The sequence below is a fragment of the Aspergillus wentii genome, assembly GCF_001890725.1.
Source record: "Aspergillus wentii DTO 134E9 unplaced genomic scaffold ASPWEscaffold_10, whole genome shotgun sequence".
Classification (NCBI taxonomy): domain Eukaryota; kingdom Fungi; phylum Ascomycota; class Eurotiomycetes; order Eurotiales; family Aspergillaceae; genus Aspergillus; species Aspergillus wentii.
The window spans coordinates 248,556-267,668 of record NW_024467841.1 but is presented as its reverse complement, the minus strand read 5'-3'; the positions used below and the strand labels follow the sequence as shown (position 1 = coordinate 267,668).

General features: G+C 51.5%; 5 protein-coding genes across 5 annotated transcripts; 3 read left to right on the top strand and 2 right to left on the bottom strand.

Moving 5' to 3' along the window:
- The first annotated feature begins 796 nt into the window (after positions 1-796).
- On the top strand, positions 797-5,377 carry ASPWEDRAFT_46505 (putative ABC multidrug transporter). The gene is made up of 2 exons (XM_040836777.1): positions 797-2,556; positions 2,605-5,377. The coding sequence occupies exons 1-2, from the start codon at positions 835-837 to the stop codon at positions 5,125-5,127; spliced, it is 4,245 nt and encodes a 1,414-aa protein (XP_040683436.1). The 5' UTR covers positions 797-834; the 3' UTR covers positions 5,128-5,377.
- ASPWEDRAFT_55337 (putative polyketide synthase) lies at positions 5,347-13,055 on the bottom strand (the record flags this gene model as incomplete). The annotated part of the gene is made up of 8 exons (XM_040838197.1): positions 5,347-6,174; positions 6,237-6,557; positions 6,604-11,033; positions 11,081-12,219; positions 12,267-12,606; positions 12,651-12,708; positions 12,755-12,841; positions 12,888-13,055. 8 exons carry the CDS (start codon positions 13,053-13,055, stop codon positions 5,347-5,349), a joined length of 7,371 nt encoding a protein of 2,456 aa, XP_040683435.1.
- A 273-nt stretch (positions 13,056-13,328) lies between these two features.
- Positions 13,329-14,306, bottom strand: ASPWEDRAFT_165444 (putative DUF341 family oxidoreductase; the record flags this gene model as incomplete). Its single annotated transcript, XM_040829906.1, has 3 exons — positions 14,036-14,306; positions 13,971-13,989; positions 13,329-13,927 (listed from the first exon to the last, which is right to left on the bottom strand). The coding sequence occupies exons 1-3, from the start codon at positions 14,081-14,083 to the stop codon at positions 13,329-13,331; spliced, it is 666 nt and encodes a 221-aa protein (XP_040683434.1). The 5' UTR covers positions 14,084-14,306.
- A 232-nt stretch (positions 14,307-14,538) lies between these two features.
- On the top strand, positions 14,539-15,451 carry ASPWEDRAFT_46504 (TspO/MBR family protein). The gene is made up of 2 exons (XM_040836776.1): positions 14,539-14,727; positions 14,783-15,451. Exons 1-2 carry the CDS (start codon positions 14,625-14,627, stop codon positions 15,208-15,210), a joined length of 531 nt encoding a protein of 176 aa, XP_040683433.1. The 5' UTR covers positions 14,539-14,624; the 3' UTR covers positions 15,211-15,451.
- Positions 15,452-16,131: 680 nt separating this feature from the next.
- On the top strand, positions 16,132-18,947 carry ASPWEDRAFT_46503 (threonine/serine exporter family protein). Its single transcript, XM_040836775.1, has one exon. It carries the CDS (start codon positions 16,299-16,301, stop codon positions 18,774-18,776), a length of 2,478 nt encoding a protein of 825 aa, XP_040683432.1. The 5' UTR covers positions 16,132-16,298; the 3' UTR covers positions 18,777-18,947.
- The last annotated feature ends 166 nt before the right edge of the window (positions 18,948-19,113 follow it).

Sequence of the window (19,113 nt, the reverse complement as noted above, 5' to 3'; positions counted from 1 at the left end):
CGCGCCAAGTCGGAGTCAATCTGATGTCAGAAAATGTAGTCACAAACTGAATGATATTGGATGTAGCTATTGGATATGGCTATGTGAAAGTGATGTGTCAAACAGACATGCAGGGCTGATTCACAGTATGATCTACGGAGAATATTGAATTGAGATTTCACCAGTATATACTTGGAGCTGCTGTGGTAGTTTGACTCCTAATTTAGGATGATACGAACGCCGAGTCTTGTACACATACAACACCCCTAATCTCCTATTAAAATTTGAAACTGCTAATAAAAGCCCTAATAAACTCCTATTGATATTTCATCGCCATGTGCTGAATTAAAGCCCCTCCAGTCTAGTCACTAGTAATCCATCGGTCGAATAATTCGCCCGACCTGGCCGCACTAGCCAGATACAGCTAGTATTAGCGGATAAACCACCCATTTCCGATGAGTCAGCGGGGAAATGTCGTCCATCCAAACACCGGCTACCGATCAGGCCCCCACCCTCTGCCCTCCCATTGGCTACAAATCTCGTGACTCAGCGGAAAAAACAGACGCCCGTGCCGTGTGGGCCCGCTAAGCCCGAAACGCCCCACTGCACGGTTCTTCTATGGCTTCTTCTGCGATGATTCGGCCAATCCTCATCAATCATCATCGCATCACAGAATGGCAGCTGGATCCACGGCCCAGGCACCGTCGGCGCTCGGATTCGGCCTCCGCTGCTTATGGCCGGTCCGATTGTGTTATTCTTTTTTTCTTCTTCTTATGAATAGTCGACGGCTCCCCTGTCTGTCTCTTCTGCAAACCGTCTTTCTTTCACTCCCCTCACTATACGGTATCGTTCACCATGGAGGACCAGGGACACCCCCAGTCGTCCGGACCGCCGTCTGAGATCAGAGACGATGGAGACAGCAGTGCTACTGTCTTCCCTGAGGAGAAGCCCAACCAAGTCAGCCGGGCTGAAGGATGGGCTCTCATGGCCGAGGTCAAGAAGCAACGCGAACGAGAAGTCGCCTCGGGCTTCAAACGCAGAGAATTGGGCGTCACATGGAAGGACCTGAGCGTCGAAGTCGTCAGCGCCGAAGCCGCCGTCAACGAGAACGCCCTGTCGCAATTCAACATCCCCAAACTCATCAAGGAGTCGCGCCACAAACCTCCGATGCGTTCTATTCTTCAGAACAGTCATGGCTGCGTCAAGCCCGGTGAGATGTTGCTGGTGCTGGGACGCCCAGGCTCTGGCTGCACCACTCTGCTCAAGATGCTTTCCAACCGCCGACTGGGTTACAACTCCATCCAGGGTGACGTGCAGTTCGGATCTCTCACTGAAAAGGAGGCTGCTCAGTATCGCGGCCAGATCGTCATGAACACTGAGGAGGAACTTTTCTTCCCTTCATTGACCGTTGGCCAGACCATGGACTTTGCTACCAAGCTCAAGGTCCCCTTCAACCTCCCCGAGGGCGTCGACTCTGCCCAAGCCTACCACGAAGACACCAAGCGGTTCTTGCTCGAATCCATGGGCATCTCCCACACCAACGACACCAAGGTCGGTAACGAGTACGTCCGGGGTGTGTCGGGAGGAGAGCGTAAGCGTGTTTCCATTATCGAATGCCTGGCCACCCGTGGCTCCGTTTTCTGCTGGGACAACAGTACTCGAGGTCTCGACGCCAGCAATGCTCTGGAGTGGACCAGGGCCATCCGTGCCATGACCGATGTCCTGGGCCTGTCCACTATTGTCACGCTATACCAGGCAGGAAACGGTATCTATGACCTGTTCGACAAGGTGTTGGTGCTGGACGAGGGCAAGCAGATCTACTACGGCCCCATGACCGAGGCCCGTCCCTTCATGGAGGACTTGGGCTTCGTCTGTCGTGATGGCTCCAACGTGGCTGATTTCTTGACCGGTATTACCGTCCCGACTGAGCGCAAGATTAAACCCGGCTACGAGAGTCGATTCCCCCGAAACGCTGACCAGGTTCTGGCCGAATACGAAAAGTCGCCCATCAAGAGCCAGATGGTGGCCGAGTATGACTACCCGACTACTTCGCTGGCCATCGAGCGCACCGAAGACTTCAAAGCTGCTGTCGCCAGTGATCGGTCTAAAAGACTCCCCAATAACAGTCCGATGACCGTCGACTTCCTCACCCAGGTCCGAACCTGCATTATCCGACAGTACCAGATCCTCTGGGGTGATAAGGCGACCTTCTTCCTCACCCAAGTTGCAACCATCATCCAGGCTTTGATTGCTGGTTCTCTCTTCTACAACGCCCCCAGTAGCTCAAGCGGTCTCTTCATGAAATCTGGTGCTCTCTTCTTCTCTCTGCTCTACCACAGTTTGCTCGCCATGTCCGAAGTTACCAGTTCCTTCAACGGTCGACCGGTCTTGATCAAGCACAAGTCCTTCGCCATGTTCCACCCTTCCGCCTTTTGCCTTGCTCAGATCACGGCCGACATTCCCGTGCTCCTCTTCCAGATTAGTACTTTTGCGCTGATTGTGTACTTCATGGTTGGCTTGACCATGTCGGCATCCGACTTTTTCTCTTACTGGATTATGATTTTTGCTAGCACAATGGTAAGTTCGCTCAACATCATGTCAAATTACAGTACTAACAAAATGTAGTGCATGACTGGTCTTTTCCGAGCCGTCGGTGCATTGTTCTCGACCTTTGATGGTGCATCCAAGGTTTCTGGATTTTTGATCAACGCCCTGATCATGTACACCGGATATATGATCCAGAAGCCGCAAATGCACCCGTGGCTGGGTTGGATCTACTGGATCAATCCTCTGTCATACGGTTTCGAGGCCCTTCTTTCCATTGAGTTCCACAACAAGGTAATCCCCTGTGTGGCGAACAACCTCATCCCCAATGGCCCCGGTTATACCGACTCCCGGTACCAGTCCTGTGCGGGTGTTGGTGGCGCCAGGCTTGGAGCCACAACCGTTAACGGCGATGACTATTTGGCTTCTCTGTCTTACCGCCACTCCCATCTCTGGCGAAACTTCGGTATTGTTTGGGCTTGGTGGGCACTGTTCGTTTTCGTGACCGTTCTTGCAACTTCCAGATGGAAGGCCGCCGCAGAGACCGGAAACTACCTTCTCATTCCCCGTGAGAGAGTCGACAATGTTCGTGGAAACGCCCGTCCAGACGTGGAGTCTCAAGCCAACGAGAAGAGCTCCAACTCGGCCAAAGAACCCCAGACCAGTGAGGAAGAGCTCAACAAGCAGCTTATCCACAACACCTCGATTTTCACATGGAAGAACCTTAGCTACACCGTCAAGACCCCCAGCGGAGATCGTGTCCTGTTGGACAATGTTCAAGGATGGGTGAAACCGGGCATGTTGGGTGCCTTGATGGGCTCTTCTGGTGCGGGAAAGACTACGCTTCTGGATGTGTTGGCTCAGCGCAAGACTGAGGGAACCATCAATGGATCTATCCTCGTCGACGGTCGTCCTCTTCCAGTTTCTTTTCAGCGATCCGCCGGTTACTGTGAGCAGTTGGATGTACATGAACCATTCGCGACTGTTCGCGAAGCTTTGGAATTCTCTGCCCTGCTCCGTCAATCGCGTGATACACCCCGGGAAGAAAAGCTCAAATATGTTGACACCATTATCAACCTGTTGGAATTGCACGATATTGCTGATACATTGATTGGTCGCGTGGGCGCTGGTCTGAGTGTTGAACAGCGCAAGCGTGTCACTATTGGTGTTGAACTTGTCTCGAAGCCTAGTATTCTGATCTTCTTGGATGAGCCTACTTCTGGTCTGGATGGCCAATCTGCATACAACACTGTTCGTTTCCTGCGCAAGCTAGCCGATGTTGGCCAAGCTGTGTTGGTGACCATCCACCAGCCATCTGCTCAGTTGTTCGCAGAATTCGACACTCTGTTGCTCTTGGCCAAGGGTGGTAAGACTGTCTACTTCGGTGACATTGGTGACAACGGTCAGATTGTTAAGGATTACTTTGGTCGCTATGGCGCCCCATGCCCTCCTGGCGTCAACCCTGCGGAACATATGATCGACGTCGTCTCTGGACATCTCTCGCAAGGCCGGGACTGGAACCAGGTCTGGCTCGACTCCCCTGAACACGGCACGACTACCAAGGAACTTGATCGCTTGATTGAAGGCGCTGCATCCAAGCCCCCTGGCTACAATGACGATGGATTCGAATACGCCATACCACTCTGGCAGCAAACAAAGATCGTGACCTCTCGCATGTGCCTCGCCTTGTATCGAAACACTGACTACATCAACAACAAGTTCGCCCTACACATTGGTTCTGCTCTGTTCAACGGTTTCTCATTTTGGATGATTGGTGACAGTGTTGGATCTATGCAACTGCGTCTTTTCACCATCTTCAATTTTATCTTCGTGGCCCCCGGTGCTCTGAACCAATTGCAGCCGCTATTCATTGAACGTCGGGACATTTACGACACACGTGAGAAGAAGTCGAGGATGTACTCATGGAAGGCCTTTGTGACTGCCTTGATTGTCTCCGAGTTCCCCTACCTGTGCATTTGCGCCGTGCTTTACTTCGTCTGCTGGTACTACACTGTTGGCTTCCCCAGTGACTCCAACAAGGCCGGTGCCACTTTCTTCGTCATGCTGATGTACGAATTCGTCTACACCGGAATTGGTCAATTCATCGCCGCCTACGCCCCCAACGCCACCTTTGCTGCTTTGGTGAACCCGGTCTTCATCGGTACTCTGGTTTCATTCTGTGGTGTGTTGGTGCCTTATGCGCAGATCCAGGAGTTCTGGCGGTACTGGATCTACTACCTGAATCCCTTCAACTACCTGATGGGCGGTATGCTGGTGTTTACCGTCTGGGGCACCGACGTCAACTGCAAGGAAAGCGAGTTTGCCCGATTCAACCCGCCCAACGGATCAACCTGTGGCCAGTACATGAGCGATTACATGATGACGGTGGGAACACGGATGAACCTCGTCAACGCCGATGCCACTACCGACTGTCGCGTCTGTCAATACCGCACTGGAAGCGACTATCTCTACACGATCAACCTCAAGGACTACTACTACGGCTGGCGGGACAATGCCATTGTGGTCATTTTCGCCATCAGCTCGTATGCCCTTGTTTATGTGTTGATGAAGCTGCGGACCAAGACGTCCAAGACGGCTCAGTGATCTCTTCTCTTCTCTGTTTCTTTTTATAATTTCTTTTTGTTTGAATATTCCGATGGAAAAGTATCGATGACGGTATAATGTTTATAGACTTGCCATGAGCATTTCAGGAGTTGTATGATTTACTATCTACTAGATACCTGTGATATCAATTAATAGACTCACATTCTTATAATGAAAGTAACCTAACATAACATCGTAAACAATAAACAAAGCCAATCTTCACTCAACCCGAACCAACACCGACTTGGCTGCAATCTTCATCGCTAACTCCATCACCGACCCACTCGCCAGAATCTCCAGAATCGGCACCGTACTCTCCATATTCTTCGCTATCCAATTCCTCATTTCAACTGCCACATGCGAATCAATCCCGTACTCAGATATCGCACTGGAAGGATTAATACTATCCACGGGAACAGACAGATGAGACGCAATCTTCGCACTCAACGCCACGTAAACCAGCCCAGCCGCGTCATCGAGGTTCTTGACGGCTTTCAGGTCTTCGTGTAGTGTATCCGCGCTCTCCTCTGCATTGCCGCCTGAAAGGTGTAGATATCGTCGACGGAATTGCGCGAAGAGCGGCGCGTCAAAGTTACTCAGTGACTGTCCTTCCTTCCACTCCCCTAGCCCTGTTACTATCTGCGCCGTCTTCATCTTCACATCCTCAGTCGACTGCGACTGCATAATCGCCTTCTCAACCAACCCCATCAACGTCCCCGTATCCATCCCCACGAAACCCTGCTGCGCCATTTTCGCCGCTAACTCTTTATTCTCCGCGAGATAACCCACGTCTGTGATCACGCCTAGATCGAGTGCGATACCCGGTAGTCCGAGTGTATTTCGGTACGCGGCGAATGCGTCCATGAATGCTGACCCTGCCGCGTAGGCGGATTGTGTCGCATTACCGATTACCCCGCTGATGGAGGATAGGAGGAGGAAGAAGTCGAGGTCAGCGGGGAGGTGGTGGTGGAGGTTCCAGGTTCCGGCGTGTTTGGGGGATAGGACGGTGGTGTAGTCTGTTGCGGTCATTTTTTCGATGTGGATGTCCTTTCTCCGTTAGTTTAGAGCCATTGGGGGTATATAGTATATAGTAAATAAGTGAAGCATACTCGTAAAACCATCGCAGCTTGAATAACGCCCCGAATAGGAGGCGCCGTCTCTGCTAGATCAGCCATCGTCGTCTGCACGTCTTTGCTATTGGCAACATCGCAGCTTTGAACAATCACACGCACGCCTTTCTCTTCCAGTTCGTCGACGGTGGCCTGAGAACCCGGTCTGGATGTACCGCTGCGACTGACGAAGATGATACTTTTGGCGCCGTGCTCGGCCATCCAGAGGGCTGTTGCGAGGCCTATACCGCCCAGTCCGCCGATGAGCATGTATGATGCGTCTGGGTGGAGGAGGGTAGATGTGGTTTTTGGGGGTGTTGTCTGGAAACATCAGCTGGTTTCTTGATTAGTTTGACGAGGGGATTACCTTGACGAGGTCGTTGGATGTAGTCGTGACGACGACTAGAGATGTTTGGTCTTGATTGACTGCTTTGATGGCTTCGTTGATGCTGGAGATGGGATATGTTGACTGTGAAGGAGGTCCGTAGAGAATTCCCTGGCTGAATAGAATCATCACCTTACTCCAGATATTGGCCAGGATATCTGGTTGTTCTTTTTGTAGATTTGCAAAATCGAATGTGGTAAAGGTGATGTCTTTTGTGAACCGTGGCAGGGAAAGACGACTTGTCTGTATAGCTTGCGTACCGACTTGGATGAACCGACCATATGGTGATATACATTTCCAGAGAGAATGGAGTCTTCTGTTGTCTGGATCGTGGCAGTCAATGACAACGTCGACTCTTGATGTTCTGATGATCTCCTTGATAGAAGACTCTGCGCCGATGAAGATCTGGTTCTCTGGAATGTTGAGCGAAGACAACATCATCTTTTGGCTTTCTGATGCCACAATAGCCAATACATCACATCCAACAGCATGGCACATTTCCACCGAAGCCAGGCCGCATGGATCAGCTGCGTCGTGTATCAACACCGCCTCGCCTGTACTGATCCTCGCCAGACGATGCAGCATATAATAAGCCGCACAGTATGCCACTGGCACCGTCGCACCCACTTCATAGGATAGATTATCGGGCAGTTTCTGGAATGCTGATGCCTGGCCATGGTAGATATTCGCTGCTGTTCCTGAGCCCAGACAGGCAACGCGATCACCGGGCGTGAAGCCCTCGACGTCTTTTCCCACGGTGTATACAGTCCCGCTGCATTGACAGCCTAGCAGGGATTCTGGGCTCATTTCTGATGCAATTCGTGCATCTTGTTTCGTGAGACCGATTGCGTGGACGTGGATTCCGACGTGGTCGTCTGGGAGGTCAGTCGGTCTGTGATCATCGTCGAAGTGAATATCTTCATTGTCATCAACTACTGCTCGAAGGGGTCTGTCTTGATGGAATGGTTCATCGTGGAGAACGTCCAGACCAGCAGATGCAATCGACTCATTCAATGCAGCATCTTCAACAATCCTAGGTATCAGAATCCTCCCATCACGCTCCGCATACTCAGTATCAGCACCGCTCAATCTACCCACAAACAGATATCGAAAAAGATCTGAAATAACCCCCGCAGCACGACACCCATCAAGAATATTCCTCCCATCCAAGTCCAGCGTGACGATCGGATCAGCACCGGACTCTGAGCGAGCTGTCCTCGCAAATCCAACGGCTAATCCTGCGTCCGGGTTTGTGGGGGATATTGTGCCTCCGCGGGTGACCCAGAGAACGCCCGTGCTGTATAGGAAGATTTGCTTGAGGATGGAGAGAGTTTCCTCGGATGGGCTGGCTAGGAGAGGTGTTTTGAGGTCGCTGAGGATGATGCAGAGTCGGCCGGCTGGGATGGCGTGGGCGAGGTCTGTTGTTTCCACGTTGGAGGATTGGAGGAGGGATGTTAGGGTTGTGGATATGTCATTTTCTTCTTCAGTGATGATGAGGATGTCCAGGGGTGGTGGTGGTGTTTCTTTCAATGGGCGTGAAATGGTTAACGAGACATCGTGACATGGAGTGACGGAGAATTGTGCTTTGAGGGCATCATCCCACGCATTGTCTATCCTGGACAAGCTGCCAAAGATAATACAGTCTGACAGATTTTCACGATGGACAGGATCAATAAACACCAAATGGCCATCATCTCGAAGGATAGATCGGATATTCTTCACTGCCTGATCTCTCGACTTGGCCGTGTACAGCCCATTCGAGACGATGACAACATCATACTGCTTGTCTGTAAATCCCTGGGCCTTCAGATCCCCATTGATATCCAGCTTCTTGTAATTGACCCACTGGCTCCATCTGGTCAATTGCTGCGTTGAATTTTCAGAGTCATCAGTCAGGGCATACTGTCCACATCGAGGAATGTCGTCTTCGCCGGTGAGCTTGTCTAGGAAGATTGAAGATGCAGCTGCACCAGATCCGATCTCGAGAATCGACATTTTTGGATTCTTGTGGCCCAGCACGTTGAGGTATACAGAGGCTTGTTCGTAGCTCTGGATGACACGGGGTGTATTCCAGTATGTGCTCAGTATATTGTCGTCTAGGATGCTTGAAACGTCAACTTCTCCTTTCAAGATAGCTGGAAGCTGTTCTCCAATGGCGCAAAGCAGCTCATGTGGTTCTGTATCAAGTTTAGAGATGGTTGGATATTTTCTTGCAATTTCGACAAGACAATGCCACAGCTTCTTCAGATGGGCTTGTGGTGAGACTTCCGACTCGCTGACTGCATCCACTGCCTTTTTGATATATAACAGTGCACTGTCTTTATCCAAGTCTTCTGTGTGAACCTCATCAGCCGCAAGAAGCTTCGCGATATCCTCACTCGACAGAAGATCCGGATCAACATCCCATTTGAAGCGATACGCAAGACGATCAACCTGCTTCGCACTGCGTGTCGACGCACCACTTGCTATGCGTCTGCATCGCAAACCCGTGATAGACACAGCAGCACCGTCAGCATGATGTCTATCTCCAACCTCAATGGCAGCAAGAACATCACCACCTCCTCCCTTCCGCACGCGCGCGTGTATACTCATCTTCCCACCCGGAACAGTATCCACCCCCCTCGACACATATATCTCATCTATAAACACAGGAATAACCGGCTCCTCCGCCATCTTTATACCAGCCGATAGACTAGCAAAGATGGAATGGAAGAAACTATCCAGCGTGCATGGATGGATGACGAACGGATGCTGAAAGTGCATCGGCATCACGGCTGCGGTGTCGGGGATGGTGATTTCAGCCACGCAGACGTCTTTGGTAAAGTGTGCTGCTGTCATGTTGGCGAAGCAGGGTCCGTATTCGAGGCCTGCGGTGCTGAGTTTCTCGTAGAAGGGTTGGATGTCGAGAGTGCTGAGGGTGGATTTGTCGATGGGTTGTTGGATGGTGTCGCTTTCTGGGTTGCTGGTTTGCACTTGGATGTTTCCTTTGCAGTGTTCGGTCCATCTGTTGTCGTCTGTCACTGAGTAGACGTGGAATGAGTAGACTTTGTCTGAGTCTGAGTGGATGGACTCGGTCTTTCGTAGTGAGGTCATGACTTCGGCTGCAGATGTTTCGTGGATGACCAGCGCAGACTGTATAGAGACATCTCGAAGACGATATCCGAATACTTCATCTTGAGCAAGCTGTGACACTGCCTCAATAGCCATGGCGATATATCCAGCCGCGGGATAGACAATGTTAGACTGGATTTTATGGTCCTTCAACCATGGAATCTCCGACACTCTGATAATATCCCTCCATCGAGGCTCAAACGGACACGCCATGTTATCTGATACTCCCAGGAGATCAGAGCGAGGGAACTTGCGATTTCTATACGTCTTGCTCAGTCGGGGTTCGGCCCAGTAAGACCGGGAATGGTTCCATGCGTATGGAGGCAGATCGACGACGAGATGTGACTCATGTTTCTCTGGATTATTCAATGCCTGAAAGTTGATGGGATATCCAGAAGTTGCCAATGCTGCAGCCATTGTCAAGGCTGTGTTTACGGCGTTCATCTTGCGTATTAGTGGACTGGTATATGCGATATCCGCGGCATCGAGTTTGCCATCTGCTTTGAGAATCTGCTTGATCGACCCGGATAATGCAGAATGAGGCCCGACTTCGACTAGACAATCAACGCTGACCTTTTTCGCGGTGCGGGCTCGTTTGAAGCGTTTAGCTGCAGCACCTGCGTTCTTCTGGTTCGTCTCGAAGCAAAGCGTGCGGATGGCATCGACGAACTTGACCTGTCCAAGGAGATTGCTGACCCAATATTGAGGTCCAAGATCAGAGGCATAGACTTCTGTTCCTGTCACGGAGGAAAAGAACGATGCCTTTGCCATCTCCCTGGGTTTGATGTTCGATATGAACGCGAGGTATTCATCGCCAATCTGCTTCATGTGATGGGAATGATATGCGACGTTGACGGCAAGACGACGACTGAATACCTGCTTGTCGCTGAGGACGCTTTCCAACTCTTCAATTGCTGGAAGATCGCCAGAGATGGTCACTGTTGATGGGCTGTTGATGCAAGCCACCACCACCTTTCCTGATTTCAGTCTGTCCACATACGGCTGGACGTCTTCGGCTGACATTCCTAGCGCCATCATGCCCCCTTTTGTCTGTCTGTCTATAGGTAGTCTGCTGGCAGTGACGCCGCGATAATATGCAACCGTCATGGCATCCTCCATGCTCAACACGCCCACTGCGTATGCTGCTGCAATCTCCCCGCTGGAATGCCCGGTGACAGACTCGGCATAGATGTCCCATGTAGCCAGGAGATCGACGAGAGCGATCTGCAATGCCGAGCAGATGGGCTGGCTGTGAAGGGGATGGCTTAATCGGGTAGCATCTTGGTTTTCAAGAATCTCATCTACAGTCGTCAGTATTCAACACCGTATTGGGTAATATCACACATACCAACAAGACAATACGGCGCTCCAATCTGCGCCAAATGAGCATCAATCCTCTCAATCGAGTGTCTGAATGCTGGATACGCATGGAATAACTCCCTGCCCATGCCACACCACTGTGCGCCCTGCCCAGTAAAGACAAACCCCAGACTAGGCTTTTTGGCTGTTCGCTTCGGCTTCACATTTCCGGATAGAGCTTCGACTAGACTCGCTGCTGAGCTGCCTATCACGGCTGTCTTCCAGCTGAGTTTTGTCCGACGTTGGTTCAGCGTGTAGGCGAGGTTATTCAGGAACTCATCATCCCCTGAGTCTTTTCCTAGAAGATATTCCCGTAATGCTTCGGCTTGTTTAATGCAGGAGTTTTCGTCAAAACCGGAGAGTGTATAAACTCGCGTGCGATGGGTTTTCTGAGTATGACCGTTTCCGTTTATTTCACCATTTCCATTTGTGGCTTGGATAGCTGATGTTTCTATTCGGTATAGACCCTTCAGTCCTCTGTTTGCTAGATATCCAGCCGTGTCTTCGAGGACGATATGGGCGTTGCTACCACCGTATCCGAAGCTATTCACAGACACACGATGCGGACCAGGACTCTCCCATGCTTCAGTATCCAGCTGGATCTTGAGCTTCCACTCATCCAGCAGAATTCGCGGATTCAACGTTTTGAAATTCCGATTCGGCAGAAACACTCGATTCTCCAGCATCAGCACAGCCTTAATCACACCCGCAACACCACTCGTCCCCTCCAGATGCCCGACATTCGTCTTGATCGAACCAACCCGTAACGGTCTATCCGCCGCACGACCGGGGCTAAACACCTTGGCCAACGCCCCTGTCTCAATGGGATCGCCAGCCTGCGTTCCCGTGCCATGGGCTTCGACGAATTCCGTCTCGAGTGGGTCGAGCCCCGCGGTGCTGTACACGTCGCGGATGAGGGCTTCTTGCGAGGCGCTGCTGGGGAGTGTGATGCCTGGTGTGCGGCCGTCTTGGTTGGAGCCAGAGCCGCGGATGATGGCGCGGATGGTGTCGCCCTCGCGAAGGGCGGATTGCAGTGGTTTGAGGATGAGGCAGCCGATTGCTTCGCCGCGGGCGTATCCGTTGGCGTCTTCGTCGAAGGTGTGGCATCGGCCGTCCGGGGAGAGGAATCTATCCGATTAACTTCCTCCAAAACCCAATATTAAAGAGGTACATACTTCATCATACTCATCGTCGACATAAACTCATGGCTAAGAACGACATTCACACCCGCCGCAATCGCCGTCGAGGCATCACCAGTCCGCAGACTCTGACACGCCAGATGCAGCGCTATCAGACTCCCCGAACACGCGGTGTCAACTGTCACGCTGGGTCCTTTGAGGTCGAAAAAGTACGAGACCCGGTTTGCGGTCATCGCCCGTGATTGCCCGGCGTTGGTGCATTGGTACATGGGGACCGAGTCGGGATCGCGCAGGAGCATGTCTGTATAGTCTGCGCTGAAGGAGCCGACGAAGCAGGCGGTTTTGCTGCCCATGATGGAGGGGAGGGGGATGCCGGCTATTCAATGAGTTTGTGGTTGTTGGATGGGGGGTATGGCTTACCGTTTTCGAGTCCTTCGTAGGTGACTTCGAGGAGGAGTCGTTGTTGGGGGTCCATGGCCTGGGACTTAGTGAATAGCTTCATATATAGGTATATAGATACTCACTGCTGCTTCATCGCTGGTCATGTTAAAGAAAGGCGCATCAAACAGCGAGACATCTTCAGTGAGAAAGTGTCCTCCTTGCACATTTATCTACATAATCAGCATTATTTTTACTCTTATAGTGAGATAGACACACCGTCCCATGCCGTGTATTATCCGGATGATAAAAAGCATCAGGATTCCACTTTCTCGCTGGAATTCGACTCCATCCTTCTCGTCCTTCGACGATCAACTTCCATAATCTCTCAACATTGGTTGCATCGGCTGGACCCCGGAATCCCATTCCCACGATGGCAATGGGCATGGATGCATCTTCGGATAGGATTGAGGGTACTTCATCTTGGATTGGATGTGTATGTGTAGGCATTTGGAGGTTGGAGTTGATGGTCATTGTGTACAGCAATTCACTAATTATCTAGACGAGTATTATCATGAATAACTATCTAGAAAGACTGATCTTAATAGAATCAGAGAGCAAATAAATAGAACAATATTGTCCGTTCTACTCGAGTAACATGCAAAATGCCCCGAATCGGCGAGATATACGCGAATACCCTCACCTTCCATCTATGTTACACTACCAGATACTCAACGCCTCTATCGCCAACTTCCTAATCGCCGCCGCCATGACGGCCACATTCTTCCGATCATTCGGGATATCATGGCCCTTGGAATGCACCACCCACGTCGCCCGAGACGCATCACACAGCCGGTGCAACGCCAACGAATACTCAAACAGCCAGTCTTTGGCCCCCGCAATGCTCACCGTGGGGATACGGATATACCCCTCCAACCCGGCATCAAGCACAGGATCCTCACCGGGATTCATCCGAAACGGAGGCAGCGAGTTGACGAAGATGGCGCAGCGGAAGAGCGGCGGATCCTGCGGGTATAGCTTTGCGTGGTGGATGAGGAAGCCCGAGGCGAGGGTGCCGCCGTGCGAGAAGCCCAGGATGCCGTCGAAGGGGCCCTCGTCGGCGATGACTTCGTAGAGGAGATCGTAGGCGTCGAGGACGGCGTCGTCGCTGTCGGAAAAGGACCGCGGGAACTTGTAGTAGCTGTAGTACGGGCCGTCGTAGTAGCCTGCGATGCCGGGGCCGGGGTCGGAATCGATGTCGCCTTCGAGGAAGTGGAATGTCGCCGTGTTGTCGCGTTGCAGATCGGTCATGAGGCCATCTGGAGGGTTAGTGGGAGGTGAGGTTGGTGAGGTGGTACATACGCAGCTGGGATTGGAGGATCTGGGCGGTTAGCGAGATGAAGCCAAAGTGGGTATACAGGCGATACCTTTTGGTTTGTGCCCCAACCATGAAGACACAGCAGTTTGAGAGGCATTCTGTCTGAGGATGATACACGAAAAGTCTCCGGATGGGATGATGATGCTGGAAACAAGGCATTTGGACGTGCCTTTTATATTTGATCCCCGTGGCCGGGCAATTGCATATTCGGTGTTTTTGTATATAGTGGCACATTTAATACTGTTAAAGTCCCCGGTTATCATTTACTATCTAGAATATAGATGGTTACACTAAACATTAGTTCAAGATGAGTGTTGAAAATCACCGCTGTCTGAGGTTATTCAACCACGGTACCCTTGGCAGTATGGTGGCTGAATATATATCCATCCACCAACATAACCGACTTGATAAACCCAAGAAATATAATGCATACGTGTCAATATAGTAACAACAAGTATTTCAAATAAAATATTCAGATATGCCAATAAAGCAGCGGGATCTGGCGGAATCACCGGCGATGACGTAGGGCACTCTGCCAGGGCGATCCCGATCGATCGACAATACAAAAGCACCACCTCAGCTTCATTTCCTCCCAACCCACCTTTCGAAAGATCGTCACATTATCGCATCATCACAACATGCCCTGGTCCCTTGCCATCCCCCAGCCGGTGTTTGCCTCGCCCATTCTCTCCGTGGGACTCCCCATCACCACTGGATCCCTTGTTGGCTATCTGGTCAACCGTGAGCATCCCCATCCCTGTCTGGTGATTCCACGACTTTGCACTAACAACACCAGGCCGAGGCACCAAAGACAAATATTACGCTCTTCGTCAACCTCCTCTGTATCCTCCTCCATGGCTGTTTGCGCCCGTATGGACTACCTTATACGGGATGATGGGCTACGCTGCCCACCATGCATTCACCACCGCATCTCCCGCTGTCGATGACCTCACCACCACCGGACAGACTCTCTACACTACACAACTCGTCCTGAACAATATCTGGATGCCACTGTTCTTCGGGATGCGACGACCAGCGCTGGCGTTGGCTGACATTCTGCTTCTGGGAGGAAATGTAGCGGCGTTGATGGGGGTTTGGTGGAAGACGGATAAAACGGCGTTTTGGTTGATGGCACCGTATGCGGCCTGGTTGGGATATGCAACATATTTGAATGCGAGCTTGGGAGTGTTGAATGACTGGACGATTGGGAAGAAGAAGGAGTAATCTGATACAGATTAATGTATAGATGCTATAACTCAGATGAAACCGTGTTTCTGCATGGTTTCATCTATCTTTATTATACTTCAATAGTCTGTCATAACAGGGGCATTATGCAGAATAATATTATAGTGCTAGATAAGAAGAGTCAGCACCTTATCCACCGATACAACCGAGTATTAATAGCAGTCCAGACTCGTCCACTGTTTGGGTCTGGCCCAACTGAGTTTGAGCAAGATGAGAGGCCTGAGGCCAGTGGATCCAGATATTTATATCGTCTGCCTACTCTGTCTGCTCTGTATGGCCACTGGCAAATGTCAATCACACAGCATAGATTAATGATTGACCGATTGACATGAACATCTTCTTGTCTGTTTCCCCTCCACCCATATTGGCCAATTCTTCCACGGGAAATTCTTTTTTGTCAACGCGGCCCCTGGGTGGATCCATGGGTGGGGCTGGTGGAGTCGACATCACTGGCCAATGGCTGCTGGTGGCGTCTGGTGGCGTCTGCATGGCACTCGCGACATTTACCATGTGGCCTGTGATTGGCTCCTGGAGCGCACGTTTCCCCACTTCCTTGTTTGCTTTCTTCTTTCGTTTTCTTTTTCTGTTGGCTGCAAATCTAGAATTCCGCGCTTTCTTGGTTCTCGGATATTTCTGGACTTGCGATGACTCGTAGCGAAGCACGCACTGTCGTGCCCAGAGTCTAGATTATCTGCCTGCACAGTACACAGACAGCTTCTCGTCTAATTGGAATTGCTACTCGGAGAATAACCATGATGTGCATGCAGTAGAATTCACGGATGATCGTGCGTGGCATGAGATCATCGCCACTGTCTTCCGTTCTAGACCGGCTGCTGTCGTTTTCCCCACCACCGCTGCAACATCCCATATCCTCTTTTCTCCTCCTCCTCATCTCCGTATATTAACTCTCGCTCTGCCCAAATGATCTCCCCATCTGTTTCATCTTCCATCCCTATCCCATCCTCTCGCCCGCCCAATTCCTTCCTCCACCGTTCATCCAGTCTTCCTTCGTCCAACGGCTGGTTCGGGAATTTGCGTGAAACACCTTCGACCACCCGACTGTCCCAATGCCAGACCAGGCCGACTTTCACCATGATAACAACAGCCATGATACCCTCGTCCCCGAGGATCACCTAGATAGAGCTCCTACAACAGACCTCACCAACACCGGCGAGGATAGTCAACCCCACCCCACCGTCAACGACGAGAATGAGGAAGATGCGCCCATAGAACCTTCCCGACACACCCGGGTGAGGTTTCGCTCCATCAGTCACCAGCAGAGCTTGGAAAATCCTTTTGAAAACTACAGAATCGACACCGATCGAGATCATCAATCTCACAATGCTATTCTATCCCCCGTCGACCGGTCCGCGGATCTTGCGGATGTCAGTCTGGCACCGACAGCGCCCGACGACGAAGATCGAGCTCGTCCTCCGCCTCCCGCAGTCGACTCTGACCATTCCGATCATGAAAATCAAATACCAGAGCGGACGGAATCTGCCAAACATCGATGGAAGGCTGCTGGACAGCTTCTCCGTCAAAAGACTGTCCGTCTGGGAGAACGGCTGGGACGACCCGCGGATGATGGAGAGGCATTGGGGGCGGCGCTTCTTCCGGATGATTTGGAAAGAGGCATTTCAATGCATGAGATAAATGACGAGAAGCGCAGACTGGGCGAAGATGAGAAGCCCAAGGAACCGCCTGCCCCCAGTACAGAGGCCCATCGTCTTGTCCGGACCATGACAATGGCCCAGGACCAGGCCCGTCGCCGTAGACCTCGTGGAGCATATGCACGATCTGGTGCAAGCACCCCCGAGGGCTCTCTTCGCACAGACTCGTGGTATGGCGGACGCCGTATGTCGGGTGGTGGAGGTATCCTATCCCAATTGCTCAAGTTGCACGCCAGCCAAATGGGCGCCAGCAAGGATAGCCTCTCCACCGACGTCTCCGATACTGAATCTCCAGGTTCCTCCGGGGCGGCTACCCCTCAATCCGGAGCAGCCACTCCCAAGAAGCAGAAGCTCAAGTGGTACAAGAAGTCAAATCATCAATCGACTGCATCGCTGGTGCAAGCGTCGATGAATCTCAGTCAAGCTAGCCTGCCTACCACGGCTGATTTCATGCCCAAGCCAAAGCCCAAGAAAGGGAAGAATCGCAAGACCAGGTTGGAGGATGAAATTCGTGTCACGGTGCATATCGCGGAGATCCTCGCTCGGCAGCGATACATCATGCAGCTCTGTCGGGCGTTGATGCGCTACGGAGCACCTACCCACCGCTTGGAGGAATACATGCAGATGACGGCGAGAGTGCTCCAGGTTGATGGTCAATTCCTGTATCTACCTGGTTGTATGATGATGTCCTTTGACGACCATACCACCCGTACAGCAGAGGTGAAATTGGTCCGCGTGGTGCAAGGCGTAGACCTTGGTCGTCTAGCAGACACACACAATGTTTATAAAAATGTCGTTCACGATCTGATCGGTGTGGAGGAGGCAATTCAAGAACTGGATTTCATCATGAAGCGCAAACCTCGCTTCAATAAATGGATCCTCGTTCCAACATATGGTCTGGCCAGTGCCGCCGTTGGACCGTTCGCTTTCGGAGCCCGGCCAATTGACATGCCCATCATCTTCTTCTTGGGGTGCCTGGTCGGACTGATGCAGCATGTCATGGCCCCTAGGTCTGTTCTCTATTCCAACGTGTTCGAGGTCAGCGCTGCGGTTTTGACTTCCTTCCTGGCCCGCGCGTTTGGCAGCATCAGTGTCACTGGCGCTGATGGCAAGCCAGAGCGACTCTTTTGCTTTTCTGCGCTGGCGCAGTCCTCGATCGCTTTGATTCTTCCTGGTTTCCTGGTATTGTGCAGTAGTCTCGAACTGCAATCGCATCAGATCATTGCCGGGTCCATCCGAATGGTATACTCCATCATCTATTCCCTCTTCCTGGGCTATGGAATCACTGTGGGAACCACTATCTACGGACTTCTTGATGGCAATGCGACCTCTGACCAAAAATGCTATCATCTCGATGTATACGGCAGTGAATACCTCCAGCGTTTCCCCTTTGTCGCAATCTACGTCGTCTTCCTGGCCATCATCAATCAGGGTAAATGGAAGCAGACGCCTATGATGATTGTGATTGCAGTCTGTGGATATGTGACCAACTACTTCAGTACCAAGAAGCTGGGGTCGAATTCCGAGGTTGCCAACACGGTCGGCGCCTTCACCATCGGCCTTTTGGGAAATCTCTACAGTCGTCTCTGGCACGGACATGCTGCGACTGCCATTCTCCCGGGTATCTTCGTCCTCGTACCATCGGGTCTGGCGTCAAGTGGTTCCTTGATTGCAGGTATCAAATATGCAGACGAAGTCAGGGAAAATCTGCACAGTGGCAATAGCTCCTCTGTTGCTACTACTCAGGATACCTCGCTGGCGAGTTTGGGATTCGGTATGATCCAGGTGGCTATTGGTATTACGGTCGGTCTTTTCATGGCCGCATTGGTTGTCTATCCGTACGGCAAACGACGGAGTGGACTTTTCAGTTTCTAGATATTTGCATGATGGATGGGATATGACTTTCTGTACAGTACATTGCATGGTTACAGCGTGGTTGAGAACATACATTAAGAACATACATACATAGAACATAATCAGCACATTCAACATGGACATGATTTATTATCCCAAATTTCATCAATTAATTAATTAATTAAACACATCTTAAGCTGCTGTTGCTGTTGTGTGTCCCCTTTCTGCCAACCCCGCCCGCACGTGCCCCCAAACCTCCTGCCACGCATCTTCGGTTGTCCCTGCTTCGATGCCACCTCCTCCCTTCTCCAATACCACCCCATCACAAGCTCCGGGGAAGGCTCTCATGTCCGTTTCT